Source organism: Mesoplodon densirostris, chromosome 10 (genome assembly GCF_025265405.1).
Source record: "Mesoplodon densirostris isolate mMesDen1 chromosome 10, mMesDen1 primary haplotype, whole genome shotgun sequence".
In the NCBI taxonomy this organism is placed as follows: Eukaryota; Metazoa; Chordata; class Mammalia; order Artiodactyla; family Ziphiidae; genus Mesoplodon; species Mesoplodon densirostris.
The window spans coordinates 31,247,249-31,275,209 of NC_082670.1; the positions used below are offsets into that span (position 1 = coordinate 31,247,249).

Below are 27,961 nucleotides of genomic sequence, written 5' to 3' on the forward strand. Positions count from 1 at the left end.
CTGCTTCCTGGACCTGTTCCTGTTCAAGATTGTCTTGGAAAGTCCAAAGAACCAGCCTGCTCAAGAGCCATCTCGGGGCAAAGGGCACCATCCACTCTGGGAGAGGCTCTCTGCCTCTCTCATCTCCATTGTGAAGCCTCTCAAAAGCCTGCTCTTCTGGGCTTGCCTCCAGTTTTTATGCTACTTTTTTTTTTTTTTTTGGCGGTACGCAGGCCTCTCACTGTTGTGGCCTCTCCCATTGCAGAGCACAGCCTCCGGACGCGCAGGCCCAGTGGCCATGGCTCACGGGCCCAGCCGCTCCACGGCATGTGGGATCCTCCCGGACTGGGGCACGAACCCGTGTCCCCTGCATCGGCAGGCGGACTCTCAACCACTGCGCCACCAGGGAAGCCCTATGCTACTTTTTGAAGGTTCTTTGACCCACCAACAGGTAGCAAACTCTGTAGCAAGGGGACCACTGGCTGCCAACTGTCAAGCTCTTCAACTTCTCTTATCTCATTCTTCAGCTTGTTGGCCTTCTCCTTCACCCAGAAAGGCAAGCTGTGGGAAGAAAACAATACCGAGTTGAGTTTGTCTGATGCAAAATTTACAAACAACTTCAGCAGACAAGGCACTACATCCTCCAAAAGTAAGAAGGCCTCCCATGCTGCAGACAAAGTATCAAAATCAAACACCGTGTTAGTCTTCACCATTGCCCCTGCCCCAAACCCAGGTCTCTTTTGTGTCCCTCTCTACCCAAGAAGTTGACCCCAGTAGCCTGCATCACCTTGACTCCTCCCTGCCCCCACCTTTGAGCTGGGCTTGGCTAATGGGAGGTACCAACAGGAGATCAGAAGGTGGAAAGACAGAGGTTGGGGTATGTCTTATTGAGATCCTCGGCTCCCGCCCTATCTCCTGAGGTACCCCAGTTCTGGAGCCGCTGTATTCTCCTCTGCCGCAGGTCCTTTCAGACAGCCCTTCTCCATCTCCTGCTGCTCTGTGAACCATGGGCCCTCCTTCTGCGGTTCAGACCTAGGAGTAGTAAGAGCTTCCCACTGGTGGGAGCCCCTGGGTGCTTCGCCCTCCCATGTGAGTTTCCTCAACCTGCCCACACACTGGTAAACAGTCCTTTCATTAAACTGTCTTCAGAATCCCACCTGAGTGTGCCTTCTGCTTTCTGCTGGGACCTCAGCTAATACAGACACCCAGCGTCCTCCCAGGTCTGTTGAGATTTGAAAGGGCATATGCTGGGCTGCAGTGTGTGGGTTCCGAGAGGTACCAGGAAGTGAGGTTCCTGGGATGAGTCAGAGCAGGAAGACGAAGAATGTTTTCATCTTTTGGCGCTAAAATTTTCGTATTTTTAGAGAGAAGTGCATCATGATTGAGAAAATACCCTGATAAACCTGCTGGAGTTTCCTGTAAGGAGGAAGAGGACTACCACACCTAGTAATAGGTGGGAGTAATGGTTATCATTTAAAGCTGACAACCCGGGCTTCCCTGGTGGCGTGGTGGTTGAGAGTCCGCCTGCCGATGCAGGGGACACGGGTTCATGCCCCGGTCCGGGAAGAACCCACATGCCGCGGAGCGGCTGGGCCCGTGAGCCATGGCCGCTGAGCCTGCGCGTCAGGAGCCTGTGCTCCGCAGTGGGAGAGGCCACAGCAGTGAGAGGCCCGCGTGCAGCAAAAAATAAATAAATAAATAAATAAAATAAAGCTGACAACCCAATAGTAGAAGCCCAAGTAAGAACAGCAGGACAACAGACTTCCCCAGAGGTCTAGTGATTAAGACTCTGTGCTTGGAGGAGTGGGATAGGGAGGGTGGGAGGGAGGGAGACGCAAGAGGAAAGGGATGCGGGAACAGATGTATATGTATGACTGATTCACTTTGTTATAAAGCAGAAACTAATTTAAAAAAAAAAAAAAAAAAACTCTGTGCTTGGGGCTGCCCTGGTGGCGTAGTGGTTAGAATCCGCCTGCCAATGCAGGGGACACGGGTTCGAGCCCTGGTCCGGGAGGATCCCACATGCCGCGGAGCAACCAAGCTCATGTGCCCCAACTGCTGAGCCGGCACTCTGGAGCCCGCGAGCCACAACTACTGAAGCCCGCGCGCCTAGAGCCTGTGCTCCGCAGCGAGAGAGGCCACCGCAATGAGAAGCCCGCGCGTTGCAACGAGGAGTAGTCCCCGCTCACCGCAACTAGAGAAAAGCCCATGCACAGCAATGAAGACTCAACACAGCCAAAAATAAATAAAAATAAAAATAAATAATAATAAATTATATTTTTTTAAAAAGACTGTGCTTTTACTGCAGGGGGTACAGGTTCAATCCCTGGTCAGGGAACTAAGGATCCCACATGCCGTGAGGCACTGGCCAAAAAGAAGAAAAAGAAAAGCAGGACGAACAGCAATATAGAAAGATATTAGCATAAAGAACCAGCAGGATAAGAACACAAGCATTCCTAAACAGCAGAAGAAATAATTTTTTAACTTTTGTTGAAATAATCAAAGAAAACAGTGAAAGACTCAGGGTAAATATAATACACATAATACATGTAACATAAACTATCATGATAGAATTGAAATCAAATCTGTCAAATCAATAAATGCAAATGGCCCTAATTCACCTCTTAAAGAAAAAAATTTTCAAATTGGCTCACAAAGCAAAATTCAATTCTTTGTCTGAGAGAAAGACCTAAAACAAAGTGATTCGAAAGTCTATGAATGGGCAAAGGCATATTAGTTAAATGCAAACAAAACAAAGTAAGAGTTGTAATCTTAATATCTGGCTAGGTATAACATAGGACAAATGCATTAAATGAGAAAAAGAAAGATATTTTTATAATGCTAATGGCTACAATTAACAATAAAGATAGGGCTTCCCTGGTGGCACAGTGTTTGGGAGTCCGCCTGCCAATGCAGGGGACACAGGTTCGAGCCCTGTTCTGGGAAGATCCCACGTGCTGCGGAGCGGCTAAGCCGGTGCACCACAACTAGTGAGTCTGCGCTCTCGAGCCCGTGAGCCACAACTACTGAAGCCTGCACACCTAGAGCCCGTGCTCCGCAACAAGAGAAGCCACCGCAACAAGAAGCCTGCACACTGCAACAAAGATTAGCCCCAGCTGTCTGCAACTAGAGAAAGCCCTCATGCAGCAGCGAAGACTGAGTGCAGCCAAAATAAATAAATAAATAAATAAATTTATTTATTTATTTAAAAAAAAGAAATCTATAAAAAAAGCAATAAAGATAGAAACACACTAATATTGGGACATTATAACACAATAACTCTTGGTCCGAGTGGACAAAAATGAGTAAGAAAATATAGGGACTAAACAGAATAATCAGTAATATAAATCTTCTGGGTATGTATTTAACTTCGCATCCTGATGAAATAGAATGTACTTTCAAATGCATGTGGAGAAAGTCCCAAAATCGAACGTATATTAGATCACAGGGAAAATTTTGATAAGTTCCATAAAATGAAAATAATAAAAACAATATTTTCTGATCATGAGGTGATAAAAGTAAAAATGAATTACAGGACTTCCCTGGTGGCGCAGTGGTTGAGAGTCCGCCTGCCGACGCAGGGGACACGGGTTCGTGCCCCGGTCTGGGAAGATCCCACATGCCGCGGAGCGGCTGGGCCCGTGAGCCATGGCCACTGAGCCTGCGCGTCCGGACCCTGTGCTCCGCAACGGCAGAGGCCCCAACAGTGAGAGGCCCGTGTACAGCAAAAAAAAAAAAAAAAAGAAAATCCTGAGGTCTTTTATCTGTTGTAGCTTTGTCTTTTTCTTTTTCTTTTCATTACAACAGGTATATTGCCCTGTAAATTGTGGTAGTGGTACCAGGAATAAAAAATTAAGGAATTTTTAACTTTTCAATATTTGTGTAGTTCAGTTTTTCTACATTTTAGTATAGAAACTTTAACAAAATGCAGTTTTGAAGGTGTTTCCTTGTGAGTTAACAAGTAAAGAAGATCATTATTAATTACTATTTTGTATGAATTTTGCTAAAGTTAACTGTAAAGAAACACCTGCTGACTTGCAGTTTAAGGGGATCTATTCTCCCCATTTCCAAACCATGAAATGAATGGGCTCTGACATGTGGAGAGAATAGATATTTGTATGTTTGCAATGTGTGTTTTAGATAATAGAATTGGGTATTTAAATTAGCATATTTGTGAATTTAATAGCATTAAGATTTACTTCAAATGAAAAATCTCAAAATTCCAAAAAGAATTACAAAATAAAAACCAGAAAGCTCTCCTACCTGGAAATTCAAAATCTCTCTATTAAGGAATTCTTTAGTCAAAAGGAAACTACCAATGGGAAATGCAGAATTCTTCAAAAAATAAGGATAACCTACATATCAAAATGTATAAGGTTCAGAATGGAGCTGAGCTAACATATAAGATCAGAGGAATGATACTTCCCTCAAATACAGAAATACTCCAATAGCTTGCTCTCTGCCTCTTCAAACTCTAACCGTCCTCCCTGGCTGCACTCATTTAAGCATATGCCTTTCTTTTCTTCTTTTTTAAAATAAATTTATTTATTTATTTATTTATTTTTGGCTGCATTAGGTCTTCATTGCTGTGCGCGGGCTTTCTCTAATTGCGGTGAGAAGGGGCTACTCTTCGTCACGGTGCTCGGGCTTCTCATTGCGGTGGCTTCTCTTGTTGTAAAGCACGGGCTCTAGGTGCACGGGCTTCAGTAGTTGTGGCTCTCGGGCTCTAGAGCACGGGCTCAGTAGTTGTGGCACACGGGCTCAGGTGCTCTGTGGCATGTGGGATCTTCCCGGACCAGAGCTCGAACCCGTGTCCCCTGCATGGGCAGGTGGACTCTCAACCACTGCCCCACCAGGGAAAGCCCTGTCTTTTCTAACAAACTCTTATGTTTTGGAAAGCAGGGACCCTGACTTTTTGCTCCACATCAAACCCCTCACAGTGCACACCTAGGACTACACATGGCATCTGGTATTTGTTAATCATATCTGTTGAAGATGTGAGCAGCCCAGCTGCCAGACTCCACAGACACCTGACCTTCGAAACCAAAAACCCTCCATTGAAACTGCCTCACCCACCTGCTGGGATTCAAAAGGTCCCTATGTGTTAGGTGTCTATGAGCTCCTCCATAGAAAATAAACAATTGATATTTTCATAAAGATAGGATAATATGAAACATGCTGAGAGAACTCACTTGGGAATTTGTGGAAGAGGCTCAAGTGGAATAAATGTATCAAATTTCTTTTCATAAGGCATTCTGAAAAACAGAAAAGGCAACCATAAGATTGGTATGGTTTCTATGGCAAAGAGATCAATACATCATTGTGTTCAATAAAATGTCTTATTTTCTGGTTTTAATTGTTACGTATGGGCTTCAAAACTGTTAAGGGCCATAATTCTTATTATTTTTTTACCATTTTTAGTAAACATCATTAAAACAAACATGATTAATTTTTATTGAGGTATAGTTGATTTACAATATGTTTAAGGTGTATACATAGTGATTCACAATTTTTAAGGGTTATACTCTATTTGTAGTTCTTATTAAATGTCAGTTATATTCCCTGTACTGTACAATATGTCCTTGTAGCTTATTTATTTTATACATAGTAGTTTGTACCTCTTAATCCCCACCTCTCTTTTGCCCCTCCCCCTCCCACTAGTAACTACTAGTTTTTTCTCTATATCTGTGAGTCTGTTTCTTTTTTGTTATATTTACTAGTTTGTTTTACTTTTTAGATTCCACATATAAGTGATATCATACAGTATTTGTCTTTCTCTGTCTGACTTATTTCACTATGCATAATACCCTCCAAGTTCATCCATGTTGTTGCAAATGGCAAAAATTTCGTTCTTTTTTACAGCCGAGTAATATTCCATTGTATACATACACCACATCTTCTTTATCCATTCATCTGCTGATGGACACTTAGGTTGCTTCCATATCTTGGCTATTGTAAATAATGCTGCTATGAACATTGGGGTGCATGTATCTTTTCAAATTAGTGGTTTTGTTTTCTTTGGAACATGATTGATTTTTTTAAATATTTTTAATGTACTATACCTACTGTTTTTTCTTTTAATTTAATGACCCTCCCTTTCTCCTCAATGCTTAGTTGCAAGTACAAGTCAATCCAAATAGTAGTCACTAACCAACAATCTGATTCAGTATGAAAATTGAAGTCTTCATATTTGTTGATAATAACAGGAACAAAATTAACAACCGCCTTTTTGTAGTCAAGATCCTGTGTATGATTTCAATTACACATATGTACATGTGCACACACTAAGGAACTAGGTACAGATTTTTTTAGAAATTCTCACCAAATATGTCTTGTTGAGATTCACCCCTTGTCAAATATAATTTATATGTAGTAGAAAGAAATAGAATTCCTTTAAAGTTAACTAAGTAACCCTAGTATTAACATACACTTACATTGAAAAATTCCCTGGTGGGAGAGTTGATCCTGCTTTGTGGAAGCCTTTACTCTGTTCTGGATACATATATGGATTATCTCCTGGAGTTGCCTTTGGGATTCCATTCCTGGGATCAATAACTGTGAATGGTGTTTGAAAACAAAATCATAAAAAGGGCTGAAGATGATCCACAGATTTGCTGTAAGAATTGACATGACAATGGAAACAGGATAATTTAGTGTTTTATTATGAGGTACATATAGGTATCTTAATGTTCTGTTTGTGATTGTCTCACCTTGAGGAGATGAAAAGTGTGAGCCTAAAATAAAATAAAAATTAAAAATAAATTTTAATAAAACAGATTAAAAAAAAATAAAGTGAGAGCCTATGTTTGAAACGTTTTTTAAAAGGTGTTGTTGATCTTCCCTGGTGGTGCAGTGGTTGAGAATCTGCCTGCTAATGCAGGGGACACGGGTTTGAGCCCTGGTCTGGGAGGATCCCACATGCCGCAGAGCAACTAGGCCCATGAGCCACAACTACTGAGCCTGTGCATCTGGAGCCTGTGCTCTGCAACAAGAGAGGCCGTGATAATGAGAGGCCTGTGTACCACGATGAAGAGTGGCCCCCACTTGCCACAACTAGAGAAAGCCCTCACACAGAAACGAAGACCCAACACAGCAAAAATTAATTAATTAATTAATAAAAGGTGTTGTTATGATTACCTCACCCTGGGAAAGAAGAATAGCTTAGGTTTGGATGGGATGTTTTGGTTTAAAATGAATGGTGAATCAAAAGTATCTGAAATGATTAGCATGAACTCTGACTTGAAATCTTTTCATTCCTGAACATTAGTGCACTTTGAATCCCTGAATCCCTTCGGGATTAGAGGCAGCTCTAATTGGGGCTCTGCCTCTCCGACTGGGTCTCAGGAGGAAATCAACTAATAAGAGTTCTGCTACTCCTTCTGACTCAAAGACTAGGGTAGTGTAGCAGTAGGAGGTGGCCTTCCTGGTGGAGAGGAGTCACGAAAAAGTCTACTGATGCTGAGCAAACAGTGCTTCCTCAGCCCATGCTCAGACACCCAACCCAGCTGCTTCCAATGCCCCAGGAATAAGTAACTAACCACATGGAGTCAGCCTGGTACAGGATGGTCGTTTAAACCTGCACCTCTTACACCAGATGCATTTCCTAAGGGAATAATCCTGGACTGCAAGACTAACCACCTTGGGATCAGAAGAAAGGATCCATGGCTGGAAGCACAACCTCCTTCTTTGCTCACACACCCAATGAACAGGACCCTCTTTTTAATTTTTAAATGCTTGTTTTGGTATTGCTCCATTCACCTGTACCCACAAGATACAAGCCAAAGGGAGAGCTGGGGAAGATTTTTGATAAGCTGTTTCCTACTTGCCCAAATTTCTCTAGCTAACTCAGAAAAGCCATCTGCACAATTGGTGGAAGTACTTGAGTTACTGGAGTACTTGACTTTTTAATTTTCTATTTTTTACTCTTTCAAAACCCTTTTCAATAGCTAAGACTCTTCAGCTAAACTTTTTATTAGCTCTTAAGTTGCAGGGAAATAACATCAACTACATCTGTACATTGAGTGCTTCCTGAGGATGAAATGCTGAGGAATCAAAGCAAGGAGAGTGGAATGACCCTATCTTTTGAAACCCAAACCAGGGTACTGACAAGTAAAGGTCAGGTGACAGCAAGAAGTGGTGAGAAGGGCTTGAACTGTGAAATCAGTCACGCCTGAGTCCAAATTCAATTCTGCAATTTCTAGTTCTGTGCCCTTGAGCAATTTAACTTCCCTAAGCCTTAGAATCCTCATTTATAAACTGTTTATTTCAAATGTCTACTTTGCATAGCTATCATGAGTACTGAATAAGAATAATCTGGATACATATCAGCACTCAAGAAATGGTAGCACCCTGTTTGGGGAAAGTATCCTAGGAACTTGTTTGGAAAACCGGGGCTTTTTGAAGAATGCACTAACCATTCTGTCTCTAGACTGCTCTTCTAATCTACAGATCCTGGACTTGAGCTGCAGCATTTCCAGCATCCAGCCAACCCTTCAGACTGGTCCCCACAATCCGAATTAGCCAGAGCCAATTCCTTAATATCTACCCAGTGGCTACTGTTTGTCCTGAATTCAGTGGGTTTTGTATATTGACAGACTCCTTGGTTTGTCTCAAGCCTGAAGTCAAGGGGAGATTCTGTCAGTAACCAAGGACCTCTCTGTTCAGTTCTGAACAGGTTTTTCCTTCAATTGCATGGCTTATCCCTATACTTGTGCTACTAAATGTATAAAGGTATAATCTAAGTTGTTTAATATATATTGTGCAATGTTTAGTATGTTGCACCCTTAAAGCTATCTGTCCATGTATCTTTATTTCAAAAATCTGAACGTAGGGCCAGCATATACTTCTGTTCCATGTTTAATGGTGAAATTTAAACGTCAATCAATAAAAATAGTATACCCACGTAATGCTTAAAAAAAGAAATGGGGACTTCCCTGGCGGTCCAGGGTTCAATCCCTGGTCAGGTAACTAAGATCCCACATGCCACATGGCGTGGCCAAAAAAAAAGAAATGGTAGCAGTGTTATTATTTGAAATCAGGACTAGGCTAATACCACCCGCATCCCAATTTTTTTTTTAATCTGGAAAATTCAAGGTTAGAGAATAGGGAATCCTATCTAGTTGGGGAGACAAGACAATAAAAACAGTAAAGGGAAGGAAGGAAGGAAGGGAGGGAGGGAGGGAGGAAGGAAAAGGAATAATAAACACAAAATTCAGGACAATGTTTACTTTCGAGTTAGGAGGGAAGTGATGGGTTAGGGTTAGGATTTGGATCATCATGACAATCTCATTTACTTTTGATATGTACTTGCAGTTGGCCCAGTTCTGGCCAGTGAGACACGAGTGGAAGGAATTCTCCCAAGGACCATATGGGAAAACTTTTCCTTCCTTCTAAAAGGGGGAGGCAACAAGAGATTTTCCTCTTTTTCATGTCTTGAATATAAAAATGATTCTTGGAACAGCAACAGTTATCTTGTGACCATAAGGTGACAAGCATCAAAGCAAGAAAATCCAACACTACGAAGAATGGTAACACACACACACACAAAAATAAAACAAGCCTACATCTTTGATGACATCACTGGGCAGCCAGACTATATAGGTCACCTAGATGTCAAAGCTTCTTGTTAATTACATAATAAATATCTTATGATTTAAGTCTGTGATAATTTGATTTTTCTCTTACTTGAGGCCAAGAGCATGCCTAAGCAATAGAAAGCTAAACTTAATCCCTTCTTGATTTTTCTCAGTTGTTTTCAGACATAAACCAGTTAAATAAATCCTTCCTGGGAATTCCCTGGCGGTCCGGTAGTTAGGACTCCACGCTTTCACTGCTGTGGCCCGGGTTCAATCCCTAGCTGGGGAACTAAGATCCCACAAGCCGCGCAGCATGGCCAAAATAAATAAATAAATTAAAATTAAAAAATAAATCCTTCCTGTTCTACCCTATGGCTGCATCTCAATTAGGAGTGGGAAGTCGGGGTGTGCACAACAGGCTTACATGACATCAAGGCTTTAGTGGAAGGCTTTGGGTCCTGGGTCACTGTCTGCAAACCACATGGGTATCTGCTACTCTCTGAGAGTTGGCATCTATTTCTGTTGTCTGCTAAAATGGGTCATCTAGTCTGATCCTTCAGGAGCCATCCCCCTCCACAATGCGTCAGGTGAGGCACACATTTATTCTCAGATGACCCCTGGCTTGATGGTCGAAAGTGCACCGTACAGTGGCCTCCCAGCATTCCAGCTTTAAGACCAGCTCTCCTGGCTTGCTCTCTCTCTCTCTCTCTCTCTCTCTCTCTCTCTCTCTATCTCTCTCTCTTTCTCTCTGTCCTAACCTCCACAGTCTTTACATGGCACAGAAATGCTGCTATGCTTCCACATCTCCTGGCTGTATGAGACCCTGAGGCTGGCTTTCCACCCAAATATTGCCCACAGCTATCACCACTCTCCTGCTCAGATTCAGGCCAGATGCCACTTCACTTTGAAGCTCGAGGTCTTCCTGTAGCCACCTGTGAGGCAGAAGCCCCAGCTAGATTCACATCCGATCCCCCACTAGCTTTTGATCTCAGGAGTTGGGTAGGACACAGGACTCCTCGAAGTCCCCGTATCAGTGACTACTTTAGTCTGGCTTTTGGTGTATTCTCTATCCAAACAGAAGCCTTTGTCTTTTGTCTCTGCTACGAGTTTAAAAGTCTACTTTAAAACTCAAAAATGAGAGCTTTCCATTTCTTTCTCTTTGTATTCCTACGACAGCAATCTTATTCTTCCCTGAAGCAATGGCTGAATCCTATAGGGGTATTTCTGTAGAAGTGTGTGCCATAACTGGTCCCTTAGTATTCAGAAACTCTTTAGGGTCTTTCAGTAAATCCATGATGGCTAGGTTGGGACAGAGGACTCACCAAGTTAAAGCCGAGGAGAGATGTATATAACTCCTCATCTCAACTACCTTTTATTAAATCAGCTGCAAAATAACAACATGCACTTCAGGCTAAGGTTTACAGGATGTTTTCCTTGTAAAGAATCTAAAGTACAGGCACACCCCTGGTGGCGCAGTGGTGAAGAACCCGCCTGCCAATGCAGGGGACACGGGTTCAAGCCCTGGTCCAGGAAGATCCCACATGCCACGGAGCAACTAAGCCTGCGAGCCACAACTACTGAGCCCACGTGCTGCAACTACTGAAGCCTGGGCGCCCGGCACTCATGCTCCGCAACAAGAGATATCACCGCAATGAGAAGCCCGTGCACCACAACGAAGACCCAACGCAGCTGAAATATAAATTAACTAATTAATTTTTTAAAAAAAAGAATGCACTTTAAAAAAAAGAGAGAATCTAAAGTACGATTTAAATGCATATGACAGGCAGCATTTAATTAAAACATGAATTATTTTCCTCGGACTTCAGTGGAGGTTTCTATTAATAAGTATCTGAGAGAACTTATCTGATGACTTAAATGTCACATTAGCATTTTATGAAATCCAGAGAAAAACAAAAATGTAGATCAGCATATGTTGTGAGTTCTATGCCAAAAAGTGCAGTCTGCCAACCATCCCCTTCACTTTCCTATCTTCCTGGCTGCACTTGGGTGACCTGGTGACCCCTCAGGGCTGCCCCCAGCCACGTGATGCTGGGCCTGCAGAATCATGACTCAGGAGTATTTTTGAACATTGCACAGTTAAGGTCCAGGAGGAAAACATTACCACATTTCTTCCTCCCAAAGCACTTGTCCATCGTCCTCTCTGATAGAGACCTCCTGTTGCCGAGGAAGACCCCGTTAAAGAAACACTGCTTTCCAACATGGTAGGTGTGGATGTTGCTGCTAAGCCTTGGGTAAAATGTCCACTCAGGATGCTGCCCATCTTCTACAAGACATCAGAAATCCTTCCATCAGCACTGCTCCCAGCATCACAATGTAGTGGGATGACAAAACACTGTGAAAACCCCCCCAGGCACTATCTGGCTATACAGCCTTTATTAACGGGTATAATTCCTTGGTTCTACATTGAGGGCAATGTCAGACTCTGTGGAACTAGGCACAAAAGGCAGGGAAGTAGGAAGAAAGCTATCGAAGAGGGCTCTCTTTTTTTCCCTTTTTACCCTCCCCTTCAAAAATAAAGCCAGTTTTGGGCTTCCCTGGTGGCGCAGTGGTTGAGAGTCCGCCTGCCGATGCAGGGGACACGGGTTCGTGCCCCGGTCCGGGAAGATCCCACATGCCGCGGAGCGGCTGGGCCCATGAGCCATGGCCACTGAGCCTGCGCATACGGAGCCTGTGCTCCGCAACGGGAGAGGCCACAACAGTGAGAGGCCCGCGTACCGCAAAAAAATAAAATAAAATAAAAAAATAAAGCCAGTTTTATGGCTGGAAGTGATGTATGGGTTAGGAAGCTCAGAGACAGTTTTACAACCACCTACAATCCAACCTTTCTCTAATAAGTGTGTAGGAAGAACAGAATGCCCATCAACCAGGGAAGGGTTGGAACACCCATGGCATCTTAACCGGATGATACATGGTGCTGGCAGCAACAGTGGCACATGCATGCACTACAGTGACACAGGGAAATGTGAACATACGATTATGACCAAGGAGAAAGGCTGCTGTGAGACCTTAGGCTAGTTACTGGACCTCTCAGTGTCTCTGTTTCCTCATTTGACCCTTTTCCTGTAAAATGGCTAAAGTGATTTTAAACAATAAAAGATCTCCTGACAGCTCTAGGGTTGCTTAAGAAACTCTTGTGCTCTTTGGTGGCCGAGAAGGAACACATGCTTTGGAGGCAAGCAAGTTTGGGTTCTAATCCCATCCCTTCATTTCCTAGTTTCGTGTACTCGTATGGGTGACTGAATCTCTCCAAGCCTCAGTTTCCTTCTGTGTAAAATGGGTAGGCCTGTATTAGCCACATAGGTCTATATGTATTGACAAAGAAAGAGGTCCATGATCTATTTACTTTGAGTGAAAATAATTTGTATACTATTTTCTACTAGTGAAAATAATTTGTGTACTATTTTCTACTAATGAAAATATGGTGGTATATTACAAGCAATAAATATATATATACAAACATACATATATATAAATGTATACATACCTAGATACATGTCAAAATTCTCAAGGAATATATATCAAACTCTTCACAGCTATGGGGCAGAATGGGAAGATTACTGGAGAATATTGGGGTATGGGTTTTTATACTCTACATACTTATTTACTGTTTTAGTATTTTGCTACAGTACATTTATGGTTTTTACATAAAAGCATTTTATTTTTGCAAAACACATAAAAATAGCTGCCCAGCAGAGTTGGTGTGAGAATTGAGATGAAGTGTGTTGAATGCCTGGCACCTAATGGGCCTTCAGTGAATGGCACCCAATAGTATGGCAGCCTTCTGCAAAGACCCTGGGAGTGGAGGAGGACCTATGACTTACTCACTTGTCTGCAACTTAAGCAGGCTGAATTCCTGGGGATATTTATCCTTTCGGGCTTCAGGCAGTGAGGTTTCAGAGGAGTGATCAGAATGTGAGGAGGAGGATTTCACATCCAAATCTGCAGCAGGGCTGGAAAGGAAGCAGAAGGATTAGATTCTTCATTGTGCTTAAATTGGAAGTTAGAAGCTGATCTTACACTAGAATCCCCCTCATGTATGAGAACTAAGACTACTCCTCGATAAAAGTCCATGAGAATATAATTTATATATTCGCAATTTGAGGGGACTGAAATATATTCAAAAGGTGCATGCTTAAAAAATTTAGTGTCCAAAAGTTAAATATAGAATTATCGGGGAATTTCTCTGGTGGTCCAGTGGTTAAAAATCCACCTTCCAATGCAGAGGACGTGGGTTCGATCTCTGATGAGGGAACTAAGATCCTACATGCTGTGGGGCAACTAAGCCGGTGTGACACAACTAGAGAAGCGCATACACCGTAACAAAGAGCCCATGCGCTGCAATGAAAAAAAAGATCCTGCATGCTGCAACAAAGATCCAACTTGCTGCAACTAAGACCCAACGCAGCCAAATAAATAAATTTTTTTTTTTAATTATCATATAACCCAGCAATTCCACTCCTGGCATATATCCAAAAGAACTGAAAACAGACCCTCAAACAGATACTTACACAAGAATAATGTCCATTGCACCATTACTCATAAGAGCCAAAAGGTGGAAATAACCCAAATGTCCATTGATAGATGAATGGATAAATAAAATGTAGCATATACATGCAGTGGAATATTATTCAGACATAAAAAGGAATGAAGTTCTGATATATTCTACAACTTGGAAGAATCTTGAAAACATTATGCTAAGTGAAATAAGCCAAACACAAAAGGACAAATATTGTATTATTCCACTTATATGAAATATCTAGACTAGGTAAATTCATAGAGACAGAAAGTAGATTAGATTAGAGTACCAGGAAATGGGGAGAGGGGAGAATGGAGAATCATTGCTTAATGGGCACAGAGTTTTCTGTTTGGGGTGATGAAAATGTTTTGAAAGTAGTTAGTAGTGATAGTTGCACAACAGTGTGAGTATAACTTAATGCCACTGAATTGTACACTTAAAGTGGATAAAGTGGCAAACGTTCTGTTACATATTTTTTGCCACAATTTTTAAAAAAATGAATGATGCGAATTCCCTGGCAGTCCAGTGGTTCAGACTCTGTGCTCTCACTGCCGAGGGCCCGGGTTCAATCTCTGGTCAGGGAACTAAGATCCCACAAGCCACGCGGTGTGGCCAAATAAATAAATATAAACATTAAAATTAAAAATGCGTGATATACTGATACATGTTACAACATGAATGAACCTTGAAAACATTAGGCTGAAAAAAAGAAGCCAGACACCAAAGACCAGATATTGGTGATTCCATTTATATGAAACATCCAGAACAGGTAAATCCATAGAGATAAAATATAGATTAGTGGTTTCCAGAGCTGGGGGGATAGGGGACATGGGGGTGACTGCTAAAGGGTACAGGATTCTTTTGGGGGTGACAAAAATGTTCTAAAATTGACTGTGGTAATGATTGCACAACTCTGTGAATACACTAAAAACCATTGACTTGTACACTTTAAACCAGTAAATTATATGGTATGTGAATTATGCTTCAAATAAAACTGTTACCAAAAAAGGTACATGTTCAATTAAACCATTGACTGGAAAGAAAAAATCAGTCAGTATAAAGAGAAGAGGCAGAAATAATCAAAAACAAACCTAGACTGAAATGGCTGTAATAACAGAGCATTATGTTTAGTGCCTCACTTCTTGGCAGTTAAAAAGGCCTACAGCAAACTATTGTGAGTGTCAACAGAAAAAGCAATCACTTCTGGTCTAAGTGGCCTTGCATTTGATAGATGGCCTTGGACAATGCTTTCAGATGTAGTTATCTGTTATCAAGTCATAGGATCTTTTTTCATAATATTACATCACCCTGATATTTGAATAGTTTCAAACCAACTTCATACTGATTGTCTTGTTTGCTCTACAAACATCCTGTGATATAGGTGGGGCAAATAGAATCACTTCCATTTGCAAGGGAAATGGGCCCTCAAGGCAGCTAACGATAAAACACACCCCAGACAGAGGCAGAGCTGGATCTCCAGGTTAAGTCTAGACTATGTTGCCTAAAAGTCATAAAGAACCCGAGTTCCATAACTCACAAGTCTTGTATAGCTCGATCTCTAGTTTGTTTTTTATTTATTTTATTATTATCATTATTATTTTTAATTTATTTTTGGCTGTGTTGGGTCTTCGTTGCTGCGCATGGGCTTTCTCTAGTTGCGGCAAGCAGGGGCTACTCTTCCTTGCGGTGCGCAGGCTTCTCATTGCAGTAGCTTCTCTTGTTGCGAAGCACAGGCTCTAGGCACACCGGCTTCAGTAGTTGTGGCGCGCGGGCTCAGTAGTTGCAGCTCGCTGGCTCTAGAGCACAGGCTCAGTAGTTGTGGCACATGGGCTTAGCTGCTCCGCGGCATGTGGGATCTTCCCGAACCAAGACTCGAACCCGTGTCTCCTGCATTGGCAGGCGGATTCTTTTTTTTTTTTAACATCTTTATTGGAGTATAATTGCTTTACAATGGTGTGTTAGTTCCTGCTGTATAACAAAGTGAATCAGCTATGCATATACATATATCCCCATATCTCTTCCCTCTTGTGTCTCCCTCCCACCCTCCCTATCCCACCCCTCTAGGTGGTCACAAAGCCCCGAGCTGATCTCCCTGTGCTATGCGGGGCTGCTTTCCACTAGCTATCTATTTTACATTTGGTAGTATATATAAGTCTATGCAAGCGGATTCTTAACCACTGCGCCACCAGGGAAGTCCTCGATCTCTAGTTTTTAATAAACATATCTACAGTAATAACTTTGAACTTTTGAAGTGTGCAGATAGAGCAAAAATGCAACAACTCAGAGTCCCCCTCCCAGTTCAAAATGTATGATAATTTTGACACTGGGGTGAAATATGTCTCTTCTAAATATTTTTAATATATTTGTGTTTGCCAAACAAACTGTGTAGAAAAGATTGCAAGGATAAAGGAGACTTTCCGAAAGAACTTTAGAAATATCCACCTACTTTGTTTTACTCAACAAACATTTATCTGAGTACATTTTGTGGCAGGCATTGCTCTAGACACTGGGGATCCAAACAGTCCCTACTCTCAGAAGCTTAGGATCGAGGGGAAGAGGACATGGACAGATAAACAGATGACTGTGGAAAAGTGGGTAAATGCAGAGCTGGAGAAAGCAGGTTTTGCAAAAAAATAGTATAATATGATATTAACTGTGAAAAATAAATACATATTTCTATGCATAAGAAAGAAATCAATTTTTTCTCATGCATATAAAAAAATAAAATGTTGACATTGATTCTCTAAGAGATAAGATTATTGTGATTGTTATTTTTAATACTGCTTCTTATATTTTCAAAATTTCTACAATGAACTTAAATTACTGAACAAAAATTGTTAGAAAAAGGTTTTCAAAACATTTGACCATAAAAGAAATATAAACAGAGCAAAGTACAGAATACTTTCTTTCCAAATACAGTTTTACAAATAATTTTAAGGCCAACATCCAGGAGAAGAAATAAAGCATGGCCAGCCCTTTCCTCCCACTCCCCAAAAACCATCTGTGTGTCCCTTTCCCAGAGAGGTAACCACTATCCTGACTCTGACTGTTACGGTAATCATTTCTTTGATTTTCTTTAAGATTCACCACCTGTGTATGTATGTATGTATGTATTCCCAAAAAACATGTAGTATAATTTCACCTTCATAATAGTCAGCACTTGCACAGCCTGTATTGTATGCCAGGGAATCTTCTAATCTCTTTACAGTATATGTATTACCTCATTTAATCCTCACAACTGTGAAGTATTACCCCCATTTTGCAGATAAGAAAGCTTCACCAGGGAGGTGAAGTAATTCACTCAGATGCCAAGTGACAGAGTAAGATTTGAACCCAGTCTGGTTCCAGAATCCATGCTCTTGCCAAATATGTCAGACTACCTCTCAGACTGTTGGCCCCCTGGTCAGAATTGACCCCAACATTTACAGCTCTTCCCTGGACCCTTACTTACTCTGGGTGAACAGACCCTCTGCCAGGGCAGAAAGGCCCACTGACGCTTAGACCTGTTTCAATAGAAGATGAGGGGCTGACCCTTCTGCCAGAGGACATTATGTTGGCAAAGCATCCCTTAGATTCCAGAAAATCATTGAGTTTAGTACCTGCAACACATAGATATCACCACTTGATTACATTCATGAAAATACCTCCCACTTCATCTTATTCCCTAGATGATAAATAATTTCTTTTTAAAAAATAACATTTGTGGGAGTTCCCTGGCAGTCCAGTGGTTAGGACTCAGCACTTTTACCGCCATGGCCCGGGCTCAATCCCTGGTCAGGGAACTAAGATCCCACAGGCTGCATGGTGTAGCCAAAAAAAAAAAAAAGTTTGAGCATTTACTGTATACTTGAGATTGTGTTAACGTCTTCACACATTATCTCATTTAATTCTCATAACAACGCACAGACAGAAGTATTACTTATCCTTCCATTTTACAGATGAGAAAACTGAGGCTCAGAATGTTGAGCAACCAAGACCACCTAGAAAATAAACATGTTGGCCCAGGTTGGATCACAGATCCTGTAACACTAAAGTCTAAAAATGCTAACTTCTGTGTTAGATTGCTTGCCCCCCGGCCACATAGTTCACCTACTCTAACTAAACGAAGTGGAAGAAAGAAGGTCTGAATTGAGCTATATATCACTGTACATTGTATTGAGCATCTCAAGAAAATTCCCCAAAGGATTTATTCATAGAAAGACTAGCGAGTATAGCTGGTGATCAGAATCCAAAGAACTGTCTTCAGAACTTCTATGGGTTCCCCTCCCACTGCAGTGTCATCATTCTTTTATATCACATCTTCCCCACCAGACTGTGTCTTATTCATCTTAGTAGCACTCGGAGCAGTGCTTGGCACAAATAGATATTCAATAAATGTTTGAGTGAATAAATGGCAAAGCATTATAACTCCCCAACCACCCACAATTACAAGTCCTGAAACCCAAGGTTAGTCAGACAGAGAAGCACACCCACTGTCTTCACTCTGCTGTACAATGACTCCTATGCGAAAGTCAATCTGTTCTCTCATCATTTTATATAGGTGTGTGTGTTGTCCAGTCACTTAAAAAAAATCAGATGACTGGATATTGCACTTCTTTATGCACACCTTCAGAGAGCACAGATGCTCCATAGATAAAATGTAAGCTCTCGGTTATAGGAAAATTTTAAGAAACAAGAGTCGGACTTCTCTGACTGTGGAGTACATTTTTAGACTGACTGCTGTTCCACCTACACAGTATCATGATTCACATGTATGTGGCATATGCCAGGCACCTGGGCAAATTCCCACCATCTGTCAGAGGAACTGACCCTTAGCCAATTCTTTATTCGTTTCCTATCAACGCCCTCTCAAATTCATCTATCAAGTGAATCATATTTTTTCCACCTTTGTCAAGTCCCAACCCTACCACCAAACCCTTTACTCTTAAGAGGACTTTGCCTGTGACTCTACAAAGTTTAAAGGCCAGCTGAGCTACTTCCTCCCCTCACAATACCCACATCCTGGAGTTTCTCATGGTAAGGACTGTTGCATACAGAGTTAACAAAAAAAAAAGAGGGGGTTGGGGGAAGGAAGATAAAAACAAAAACAAAATAGCAAAAAATATAATAAATAATTTAAAAATACAGATTCCCAAATCCCATTACAGACCCATCAAACTGGAATCTCGCATGGTGAAGCCTGGGAACCCACATTTTTAATAAGTCTCCCTCTACCTCTTAGGCTCATGCTTGGCAGTGAACTTCCTCCTCTTCAAGCCCAGTTCCATCACTGCCCTGCATTCTATCCTGTCCCTCTTCCTGACTCCCTATATGTGTCCAGTCATGAAAATCACCTTGAGGCACTTGTTCAACATGCAGATTCCAGGGCTCTGACCCAGACCTACAGGGGACAACCCGAGAATCAGTATGTTTAAGAAGCACCTCAGGGGACTTCCCTGGTGGCACAGTGGATAAGGCTCTGCGCTCCCAATGCAGGGGGCCCAGGTTCAATCCCTGGTCAGGGAACTAGATCCCACATGCGTCCCGCCACTAAGAGTCCGCATGCCACAACTAAGGAGACTGCGTGGCCCAACCAAGACCCGGTGCAACCAAATAAATAAATAGATATTTTAAAAAATAAAAAGAAGCACCTCAGGTGATTCTCAGAGCCAGCCAAGTGTGGGAAGAACTGCTCTGGAACATGCACAGAGCCTAGAGCAGCCCTCGGTACATGAGGGCCAACTGGTTGCTTGAGGGATGAGTAGATGGGATGCAGTGGAGCCCAGTGGAGGGCAAAGCTGTGAAGAGAGAGCACGGGTCCGCAGCAGCCCCGGACACGGAATCACAAATGTGGTGTCAATGCATATAACACAGACCACACTCTCTGACCACAATGCAATACTATTAGAAATCCATAATAAAAAGACAGCCAAAAAACATCCGTAAGCTTGGAAACTCAAACCACACCTCTAAATATTTCATATGATAGAAGAAAATGGAACTCATGAGGTACTTAATGATCAATGACATATGTACAATATATCAAAACTGTGGGATTCAACTAAAGCAGTAATTAGAACCTAGAACCTTAAATGCATAAACTGTATTTTACTGAATGTAAGACATTGTAATAATATTACTATTCTATGTACCACAAAGAACAGAGGCTGCCAATTAAATTATGACACATGCTTTATCACTTAGGACTTTTATTTAATACTTATTGAAGCACCACTTCAGACTTACTTAGATATAGATTTTAATCACATATCACTCATGTGCATATTTAAAGAAGGAAAATATAAGCAAAATTAATTGGTTAAGGCATTCTTAAACCTCTCATTCAAAAGTCTGATTACTGAATCGCTTTTCAACTCAACCCCTAATGGTCACATTTTCCACCTAAATTGACCTCACGCCTGCATTATTCAGTGCTCATCTAGCAAAGTTTATGACAACTACTTAACATGGGCTACTGGGCCCACAGCACTGGTAAGACCAATCAAATTTCAGAGACACAAACTGTGAAAAATATCTATCTTACAAGTAACAGGTTATAGTGTTAAAAAACAAAGATTCCAAAATTAATGACCTAAGCTTTCAATTCAAGGAATAAGGGGAAAAAAGGCAAACATCTCAAAATGATAAGGAAAGAAATCATAAAATAAAAGCAGAAATGAATGAAATAAAGAAGATTATCAGAATTATGGCTTCGTGGAAAAACTAATAATGTAGATAAAGTTCAAGAAAAAAATCTTAATACAAGCAAACAGTATAAGAAATGAAAGAGAAGCCATAATTACAAATAAAATAGAAATAACTTTACCCATAAAGAAATTGAGTATCAAATAACTTGCTCAAGGTTACAGAGCAATGGAGTATAATTTATAAAATGTAGTTTAATGTTTAATGTTACTGTCACAAACCCTGACAGATAAATCAATAGAACAAATAGCAAATGTAGATAGAATAAAATTTTATGTGATAACAGTGGCATCTTATCTCAGTGAAGAAAGGATAGATCATTCAAAAAAGATTGCTGGAAGAACTAATTAATCATTTGGCATGAAAATAAAACTAAATCTCTCTTATCCCAAAGTAAATTCCAAATGAATTATAAATTTGAATGTAAAAATTTAAAGATATACCTGAAAAATGATAAGTGAATGTTTACATAATGTCAGAGTGGGGAAGTTATTTCTAAGAAAGATATCGAATACAGGCAAAATAAAAGAAAGATGCATAGATTTAAATACATATACATTTAAAACTTCCATAGCAAACTCTAAACTGGGAGGAAATTTATAACATACATGATAAGAAAAAGAGTTAATAATCATGACAAAGTATGAGTTTTTTACAATTTGTAAGATGAAAATAGCCTATGTACGTTTGGAAAAAAAGTTCATCCTTACATTAGTGAAAGAGCTGAACTTAAAATGAGATACTATTATTCACTATCACTTTGCAAATACCCACAGCTGGCACAGCTTGGAGAAATGGCATTCTTGTACACTGCTGCTGAAAATATCTCCATCTCACTGAAGAGCAATTTGGCCATTTATGTCCTCCAAAGCCTATGAGAGGTGCCCTTTTCATCCAAGGTTCTACTTCTAGAAACACACCTATGAAAAAGGTGTGAAATGTATGTATAAGGATGCAGAAGGGACCCACACATGTAGAGAAAAAATAAGATCAAGGGCAGAGATGTCTTCTAGGTTGAGACCTGTAGGTCAGTTCTGAGTTACTTATCATAGCATTTACTTATGATAGTATTTGCCCAGAGGTTTTAACAGGGGCTGCCTTTTCATAGCCCGGAAATATTTTATGTTGTATATTGTATCGGCCACTAGAGGACAGGAGAGCTCATCAAAGCAGGGATTGGCTGCTAGGGATGGTATCAGAGGGGGCCCCTCACAAGATTTTTGGGTTTGTTTTTTTATTTGCGGGGCAAAATGTAAATGTATTATGCAACCTTGAGTAGCATGCAGTGAAATCACATCTACAAATGTAGCCTACTTCTTTGTTTGCTTAAGAAGTTTTGTGCTGGCAACACTCTAGAAAGTGGCCTGTGGTTGCTATAAGAGCAGACTTGTCTGACCGGCCAGGGCGGGAAGAGCAGTGGCTCTGCTCAAACGACACATTCTCCAGACCCAACTGACTTCCGGGTCTTCCCAGTAGTAATTCAGCCTCAAACATGACCTAGAGACACTTAAGCATGACCTCAGGCTGCCCCTCCACATCTCCTCAGGTAGGAGAAGAGGACTGGAAATGCAAGCCTGAACCCACCCATTCTGATACTGATGTTCCCACTGTGTAGAGTAACACTGAATTACTTTCAGCAAGTCAATGACCTGTCGTGCCCAGCTCCCAATGTGTATCCCACCTCTCTATATAGCACTGTAGGCTGGGGTGAGGCACTGTAACCTAAGGAATGTCTTTCTCGAAAGGGTCACCATTCATCTTGATAATTGTTACTCAAATGCAATAAAAATCCAGTGAGCCATAAGATAGAAAATCCTAACAAGTCGCTAAAACTTTATGAAATACGAAAAGATGGTCCAACCTTAAGGACCAAGAGAAGGTTCTGATGACTAGAAAGGAATCAGAAAAGTAAAAGAAGAAGTTTAGAAGAAAGTCTGTTTCTGGGACTTCCCTGGTGGTGCAGTGCTTAAGAATCCGCCTGCTAATGCAGGGGACACAGGTTCGAGCCCTGCTCCGGGAAGATCCCACATGCCGTGGAGCAACTAAGCCTGTGTGCCACATCTTCTGAAGCCCGCATGCCTAGAGCCCGTGCTCCGCAACAAGAGAAGCCACTGCAATGAGAAGCCCGCACATCGCAGCAAAGAACAGCCCCCGCTCACCGCAACTAGAGAAAGCCCGCACGCAACAACGAAGACCAAACACGGCCAAAAATTAATTAACTAATTTTTTTTAAAAAGATAGAAAGTCTGTTTCTTCGGTAACATCTGTGGAATTCACGATAATTATTTCCATTTCTTTAGGCAGGAATAACACCTTACATAACCAAGGCTCTTTCACACAACTGTCATCTCAGCAGATTTACACCATAGCACTGTCTGGTGGGGAGAAAATAATACAGCAAGCCAAGTTAGCTTAATGTGGATACTCTTTAACCAAACACTCAGTTTCCCATCCCTGCTTATCTGCTCAACAAACAAACTAAAGATCTAGGATGGTGGTTTTTCACCCTTTTTTGGATCACAGACGCCCCCCAAAATTAATGAAAGCAGTGGGCCCTCTCTGCTGGAAAAATGCATATATCCCCCCAGTTATGCATTCATCCTCAGCTGGTTCATGGAGCCCCTTTCCTTCCTGAAACCCGTGGGCTCCATGTGAAGCTGAGCTCAGATGTGGTCTCCTGAGTAGACACACCTACCCAGCAGAAAAAGAAGCCATGGATCTTTGGTTAATGTGATCTGGAGATCTCAGATGCTGGTGCTCTTCCAGTGCCCCTAACTCAGAAACCTGAAGCCCCTCCACCCACCCTTAAAACAGCAGGTCCCTCCTTTATCCCTGGTCAACCTGAAAACTGCAGAAAGGTCTGGAGCTTAAAGCTAGAATCCCAGAACCTTTTTCTCCTTGCTGAACTAGCCACGTTGGGCAAAGAATGGCTCAAACTCCTACTGCTCTACTGGCGCCCGCTTGTAGGCGGGTAGTAAATCATACCTCCATCCTCTCCCAGCACTTACAAATTAAGAGATTACAGACCTGGAATACAGGAGACCAGAGACCAAGCTCAGATCTGATGGGGCAGAGAGAGAGCATTCTACAATCCCTTTTGGCAGCATGAAGGCCACCCACCTATATGTACTCACGCAGAGGTTTTCTGAGAGACTGTGGCTGTTCTGCTCCATGGCACTGTTCTCTGAAGGCAAATGCACTCCCAAACATCCTCCTCAGCCTTACAACCCATCATGCCATCCATTATTTAATTTAAACCTTTCATTAAAGTGTTCATAATTTCCACCTGAGTTGTCCCATCCAATAAACAATACCACAAATCTAATATATGAGCAAAGAAAAAAAAAGAAGAAGAAGAAGAAAGGGCCTGGGCTTTGTAGACCATAAGACTCATGTCAAATCCCAGTTTCATCATTTATTGACTGAAGCACTGGGCAGGTCAAACCTCTGGCCCCCATTACTCTTTGTAATATACCTCTTGGCTGTTAGGAGATCCGTGGAGGTCATTATGAAAGCTCTGCTTTGATGCTGCTCTCTGCCTTATCAGATCTTGGGTTTGATGCTGCTCTCTGCCTTATCAGATCTTGGGTTTGATGCTGCTCTCTGCCTTATCAGATCTTTGGTTAATACAGACAGTATTAATACAAGTAGTTCTTTTTACCTGCTTCCAAACTAGCCTCCTTTTAAACTTCAACAGCGCCTTCTTGGGCTTCCCTGGTGGTGCAGTGGTTAAGAATCCACCTGCCAATGCAGGAGACATGGGTTCAAGCCCTGGCCCGGGAAGATCCCACATGCCGCACAGCAACTAAGCCTGTGCGCCACAACTACTGAAGCCCGCGGACCTAGGGCCTGTGCTCCGCAACAAGAGAAGCCACCGCAATGAGAAGCCCACGCACTGCAATGAAGAGGAGGCCCCGCTCACCACAACTAGAGAAAGCCCACGCAGCAACGAAGACCCAACGCAGCCAAAAATCAATAAGTAAAATAAATTAATTAATTTTTTAAAAAATGCCTTCTCACTCTAGTGTACTTGGATAGGGCAACCAAATCCCACCCAGCCCTCCTGATTTCTTAAACTCAACTGTATCTCCGCTCTCCTGTGGTCATGCCAGAGTCTCCTTTCTCTTGAACCTTCTCCAGCTCACTGCTGCAGATGGCTGTGTAGATGGCGGGGAGTCGACAGCCCCGTGGACAGTTTCCAGTGTCCATGGACGCAGTTATGCACGTGTCGGTTTTAAATATTAAAAGCAACATGGAGACAAAGAAAAAGACCTTTGTAAGAAAGGCATCAGTCAAAAAAACAGAAACTCCACGGGCCACTGAAAGTCAAGCAGGCAGGGTTGGCCTCTTAATGAGAGCTTCCCTCCTTCCCCCTGATTGGGCGTTTCCCGGTTTGGATGCCCGCCGAGCTCCCCTGGGCTCTCGCCCCGCCCACTGACATGGGCCTTCCACCCCTTCCCCCAGGGGAGGCCTGGCTCTACGCTCGGAGACCTCCAAGGAGGATGCAGCCGACATCAACGCACCAACCCCAACCGGCAGCCGAACTGTCGAACGCCAGGCCGAGGAACCAAGAGCCAAGGGCAAGAGGGACGCCGCCGCCACCTGCTTCTCCAGCGGCGGCGCGTTCTGGGGTTGCCAGGACACCTGCCCAGCAACGCGAGGCCGCCGCCTCCGGCCAAGCTGGGCTTCCCGGTCCTCCTCCCTCTGTATCCCGGGGCTCTTTGGGCCTCCGCACGTGACGGAGTCATTTGAAGGGGCAGAACTAGAGTCTCCAGCCTTGGTGGGGCGTCGTGGGCAAGGACCGCTGGAAAAGCGGCTTAGTGTTTCTGGATTTTTTTTTTTCTTTTCTTTTTAAGAGTTGTGGTTCTTCTCCAGGCAATTTTCATTATCGGAACTGTAGCCCCTGGTGGCAGTAAAGGATAAGCCCTCCACAGAGCTTGCAGATGCCCGCTTATAATTGGCATGGATTAGACAAGATCACCTGCCACTTCAGAGCGCCTTTTCTGGGCCAGGCTCCCTGGTGGATGTTATCTTCCTTAAGCAGCCAGCTGCATTTTTCAAAATAGAAAGCTGAATTTGAGCAAGGGCTTGCTCAAGGTCACCCAGAAAACTGAGATTCATTTCCAAGTTTTCTTATTCCAAATCTACCACTCTCTCCATCATACCAATTTAAACTTATCTTACTAATACTTACCAGCATGTAATCAATCGTGCAGGCAAAGCTTTTCTCCAAGTCTGGTTTAAGTCCCTCAATTCAAATTCTGGCCTAATTTCTCCCTTGGTGAAGTGAAAAAATATATATATTAGACTGTGTTTTTATTTTTAATAATCTTTTTAGTGACTATAAGAAAAATTTTTTACTGATTATTACAAAAAAGTGGTCATTGTAGAAATCTTGAAAAATATTTTAAAATATTGTTAATACTCATAATCCCACAATCTAGATAAAATACTTTTTTCTGGATATCTATTTCTGTATAACAAATTGCCCCCAAAGTGCTTTAAACAACAACAATCATTATTATCTCCTGATTCTGGGGGTTGGTTAGGCTAAGCTAGGCTATTTCCATTTGGGGTCATGTGGTTGCAGTCAGAAGGTGGCTGGAACTTTCTCACTCGTATGTCTGGTGACTTGTGTTGACCATAAACTGGGACCTCAGCTGGGGCTTTAGCCATATCACCTACGCATGGCTTTTCCATGTACTTCTTCACAGTATGGCGTCTGGGTTCCAAATAGGAGCATCCCAGGAGAATCAGGCAGAAGCATCCATAGCCATGGATGTAAGGAGAGGGAACTTTGACTACACCTCTCACTGGGAGAATCCAGGTCACATTGTATGAAGAGCCTAGGGGGTGGGGGACCTTGTTGTAACCATCTTAGAAAATACAACCTGCCACACCACTACTAATATTTAGGAGTTATTTTCTCCCTGTCCTTTTTTCTATGCACATAAGTGCATAAGTGTTTCTGGTTTTGTTTTTGTTTTTGTTGGGGTTTTTTGTTTGTTTGTTTTTGGCTACAACGTGTGCGGCTTGCAGGATCTTAACCCCCCGACCTGGGTTGGTACCCAGGCTGGGGCAGTGAAAGCTCAGAGTCTTACTGGACCACCAGGGAATTCCCAACATATATGTTAACATAAGTGGAATTTAACTACATATACAACTTTCTAGAATGCTTTTTAAAATTTCACATTATATCCTGATGATTTCCTCTTATTAAAGTTTTTTTTTAAACCACATTTTATCTGTTTAATTATCCCATGGTAGAAGAGGTAACATTTCTAATAGAAGTGTTAGCTGGGCAACAGCGTAGTTATTAAAATGCTGTAATGCCAAGAAGGCAGAGATTTTTGTCTGTTTTGTTCACTGCTACATAGCAAGCACCTAGCACAGTGCCTAGCACATATAGACACTCAATAACCATTTGTTTAAAGAATGTATAAATGGGTGGATGGATTGTTGATTTAAATGGCCTGAGCTGAGCTCCTCTCCTATCTGCATCCTCCTGGAAAGAAAGAGACCAGGCCTCGGGGCCTCCCTGGTGGCGCAAGTGGTTGAGAGTCCGCCTGCCGATGCAGGGGATACGGGTTCGTGCCCCGGTCTGGGAGAATCCCATATGCCGCGGAGCGGCTGGGCCCGTGAGCCATGGCCGCTGGGCCTGCGCGTCCGGAGCCTGTGCTCCGCAACGGGAGAGGCCACAACAGTGAGAGGCCCACATACCGCAAAAAGAAAAAAAAAAAAAAAAAAAAAAAAAAAAAAGAAAGAGACCAGGCCTCTAACCTGCATCACCAGGTTTCAAAACATCAAGACCTGTTGGTCCGGGGATTGTGGGGCAGGCGGGTAGATCGCAGAGCCGGAACTCTCTCTCATCCTAGGTGTCCTGCGTACTGCGGGCTCGTAAACCTTCCGTTACTCTGCAGATTTAAAGCCTCCCGGGCCACTATGCATTCATCCCTTGGGCAAGTTTTAGATGCTTCCTGCGCCTGGCCGAGGTCTGGCAGGGCACGGGAGTCACCTAAGGGGTTCTCCGGGCGGCGGAGCCCCGGAAGCCTCTGACGTGCGCAGCTGGGCTGCCCGGGTTCGGCAGCAGAGGTGAGGGTTTGGGGTGCTCGATGCGCCCAGAAGCCCGAGACCTCCTGAAGCTCCCGGAAAAGCCTGCTGGTACAGCCTGGAGGGGGAGCACCAT

At 42.5% G+C, this 27,961-nt stretch overlaps 1 protein-coding gene across 1 annotated transcript; it reads right to left on the minus strand.

The window, feature by feature from the left end:
• Positions 1–392: 392 nt before the first annotated feature.
• SPATS1 (spermatogenesis associated serine rich 1) lies at positions 393–27,961 on the minus strand. The gene is made up of 8 exons (XM_060111441.1): positions 27,833–27,961; positions 25,299–25,551; positions 24,858–24,992; positions 17,543–17,690; positions 13,401–13,525; positions 11,677–11,838; positions 6,414–6,534; positions 393–540 (listed from the first exon to the last, which is right to left on the minus strand). The coding sequence occupies exons 1-8, from the start codon at positions 27,959–27,961 to the stop codon at positions 393–395; spliced, it is 1,221 nt and encodes a 406-aa protein (XP_059967424.1).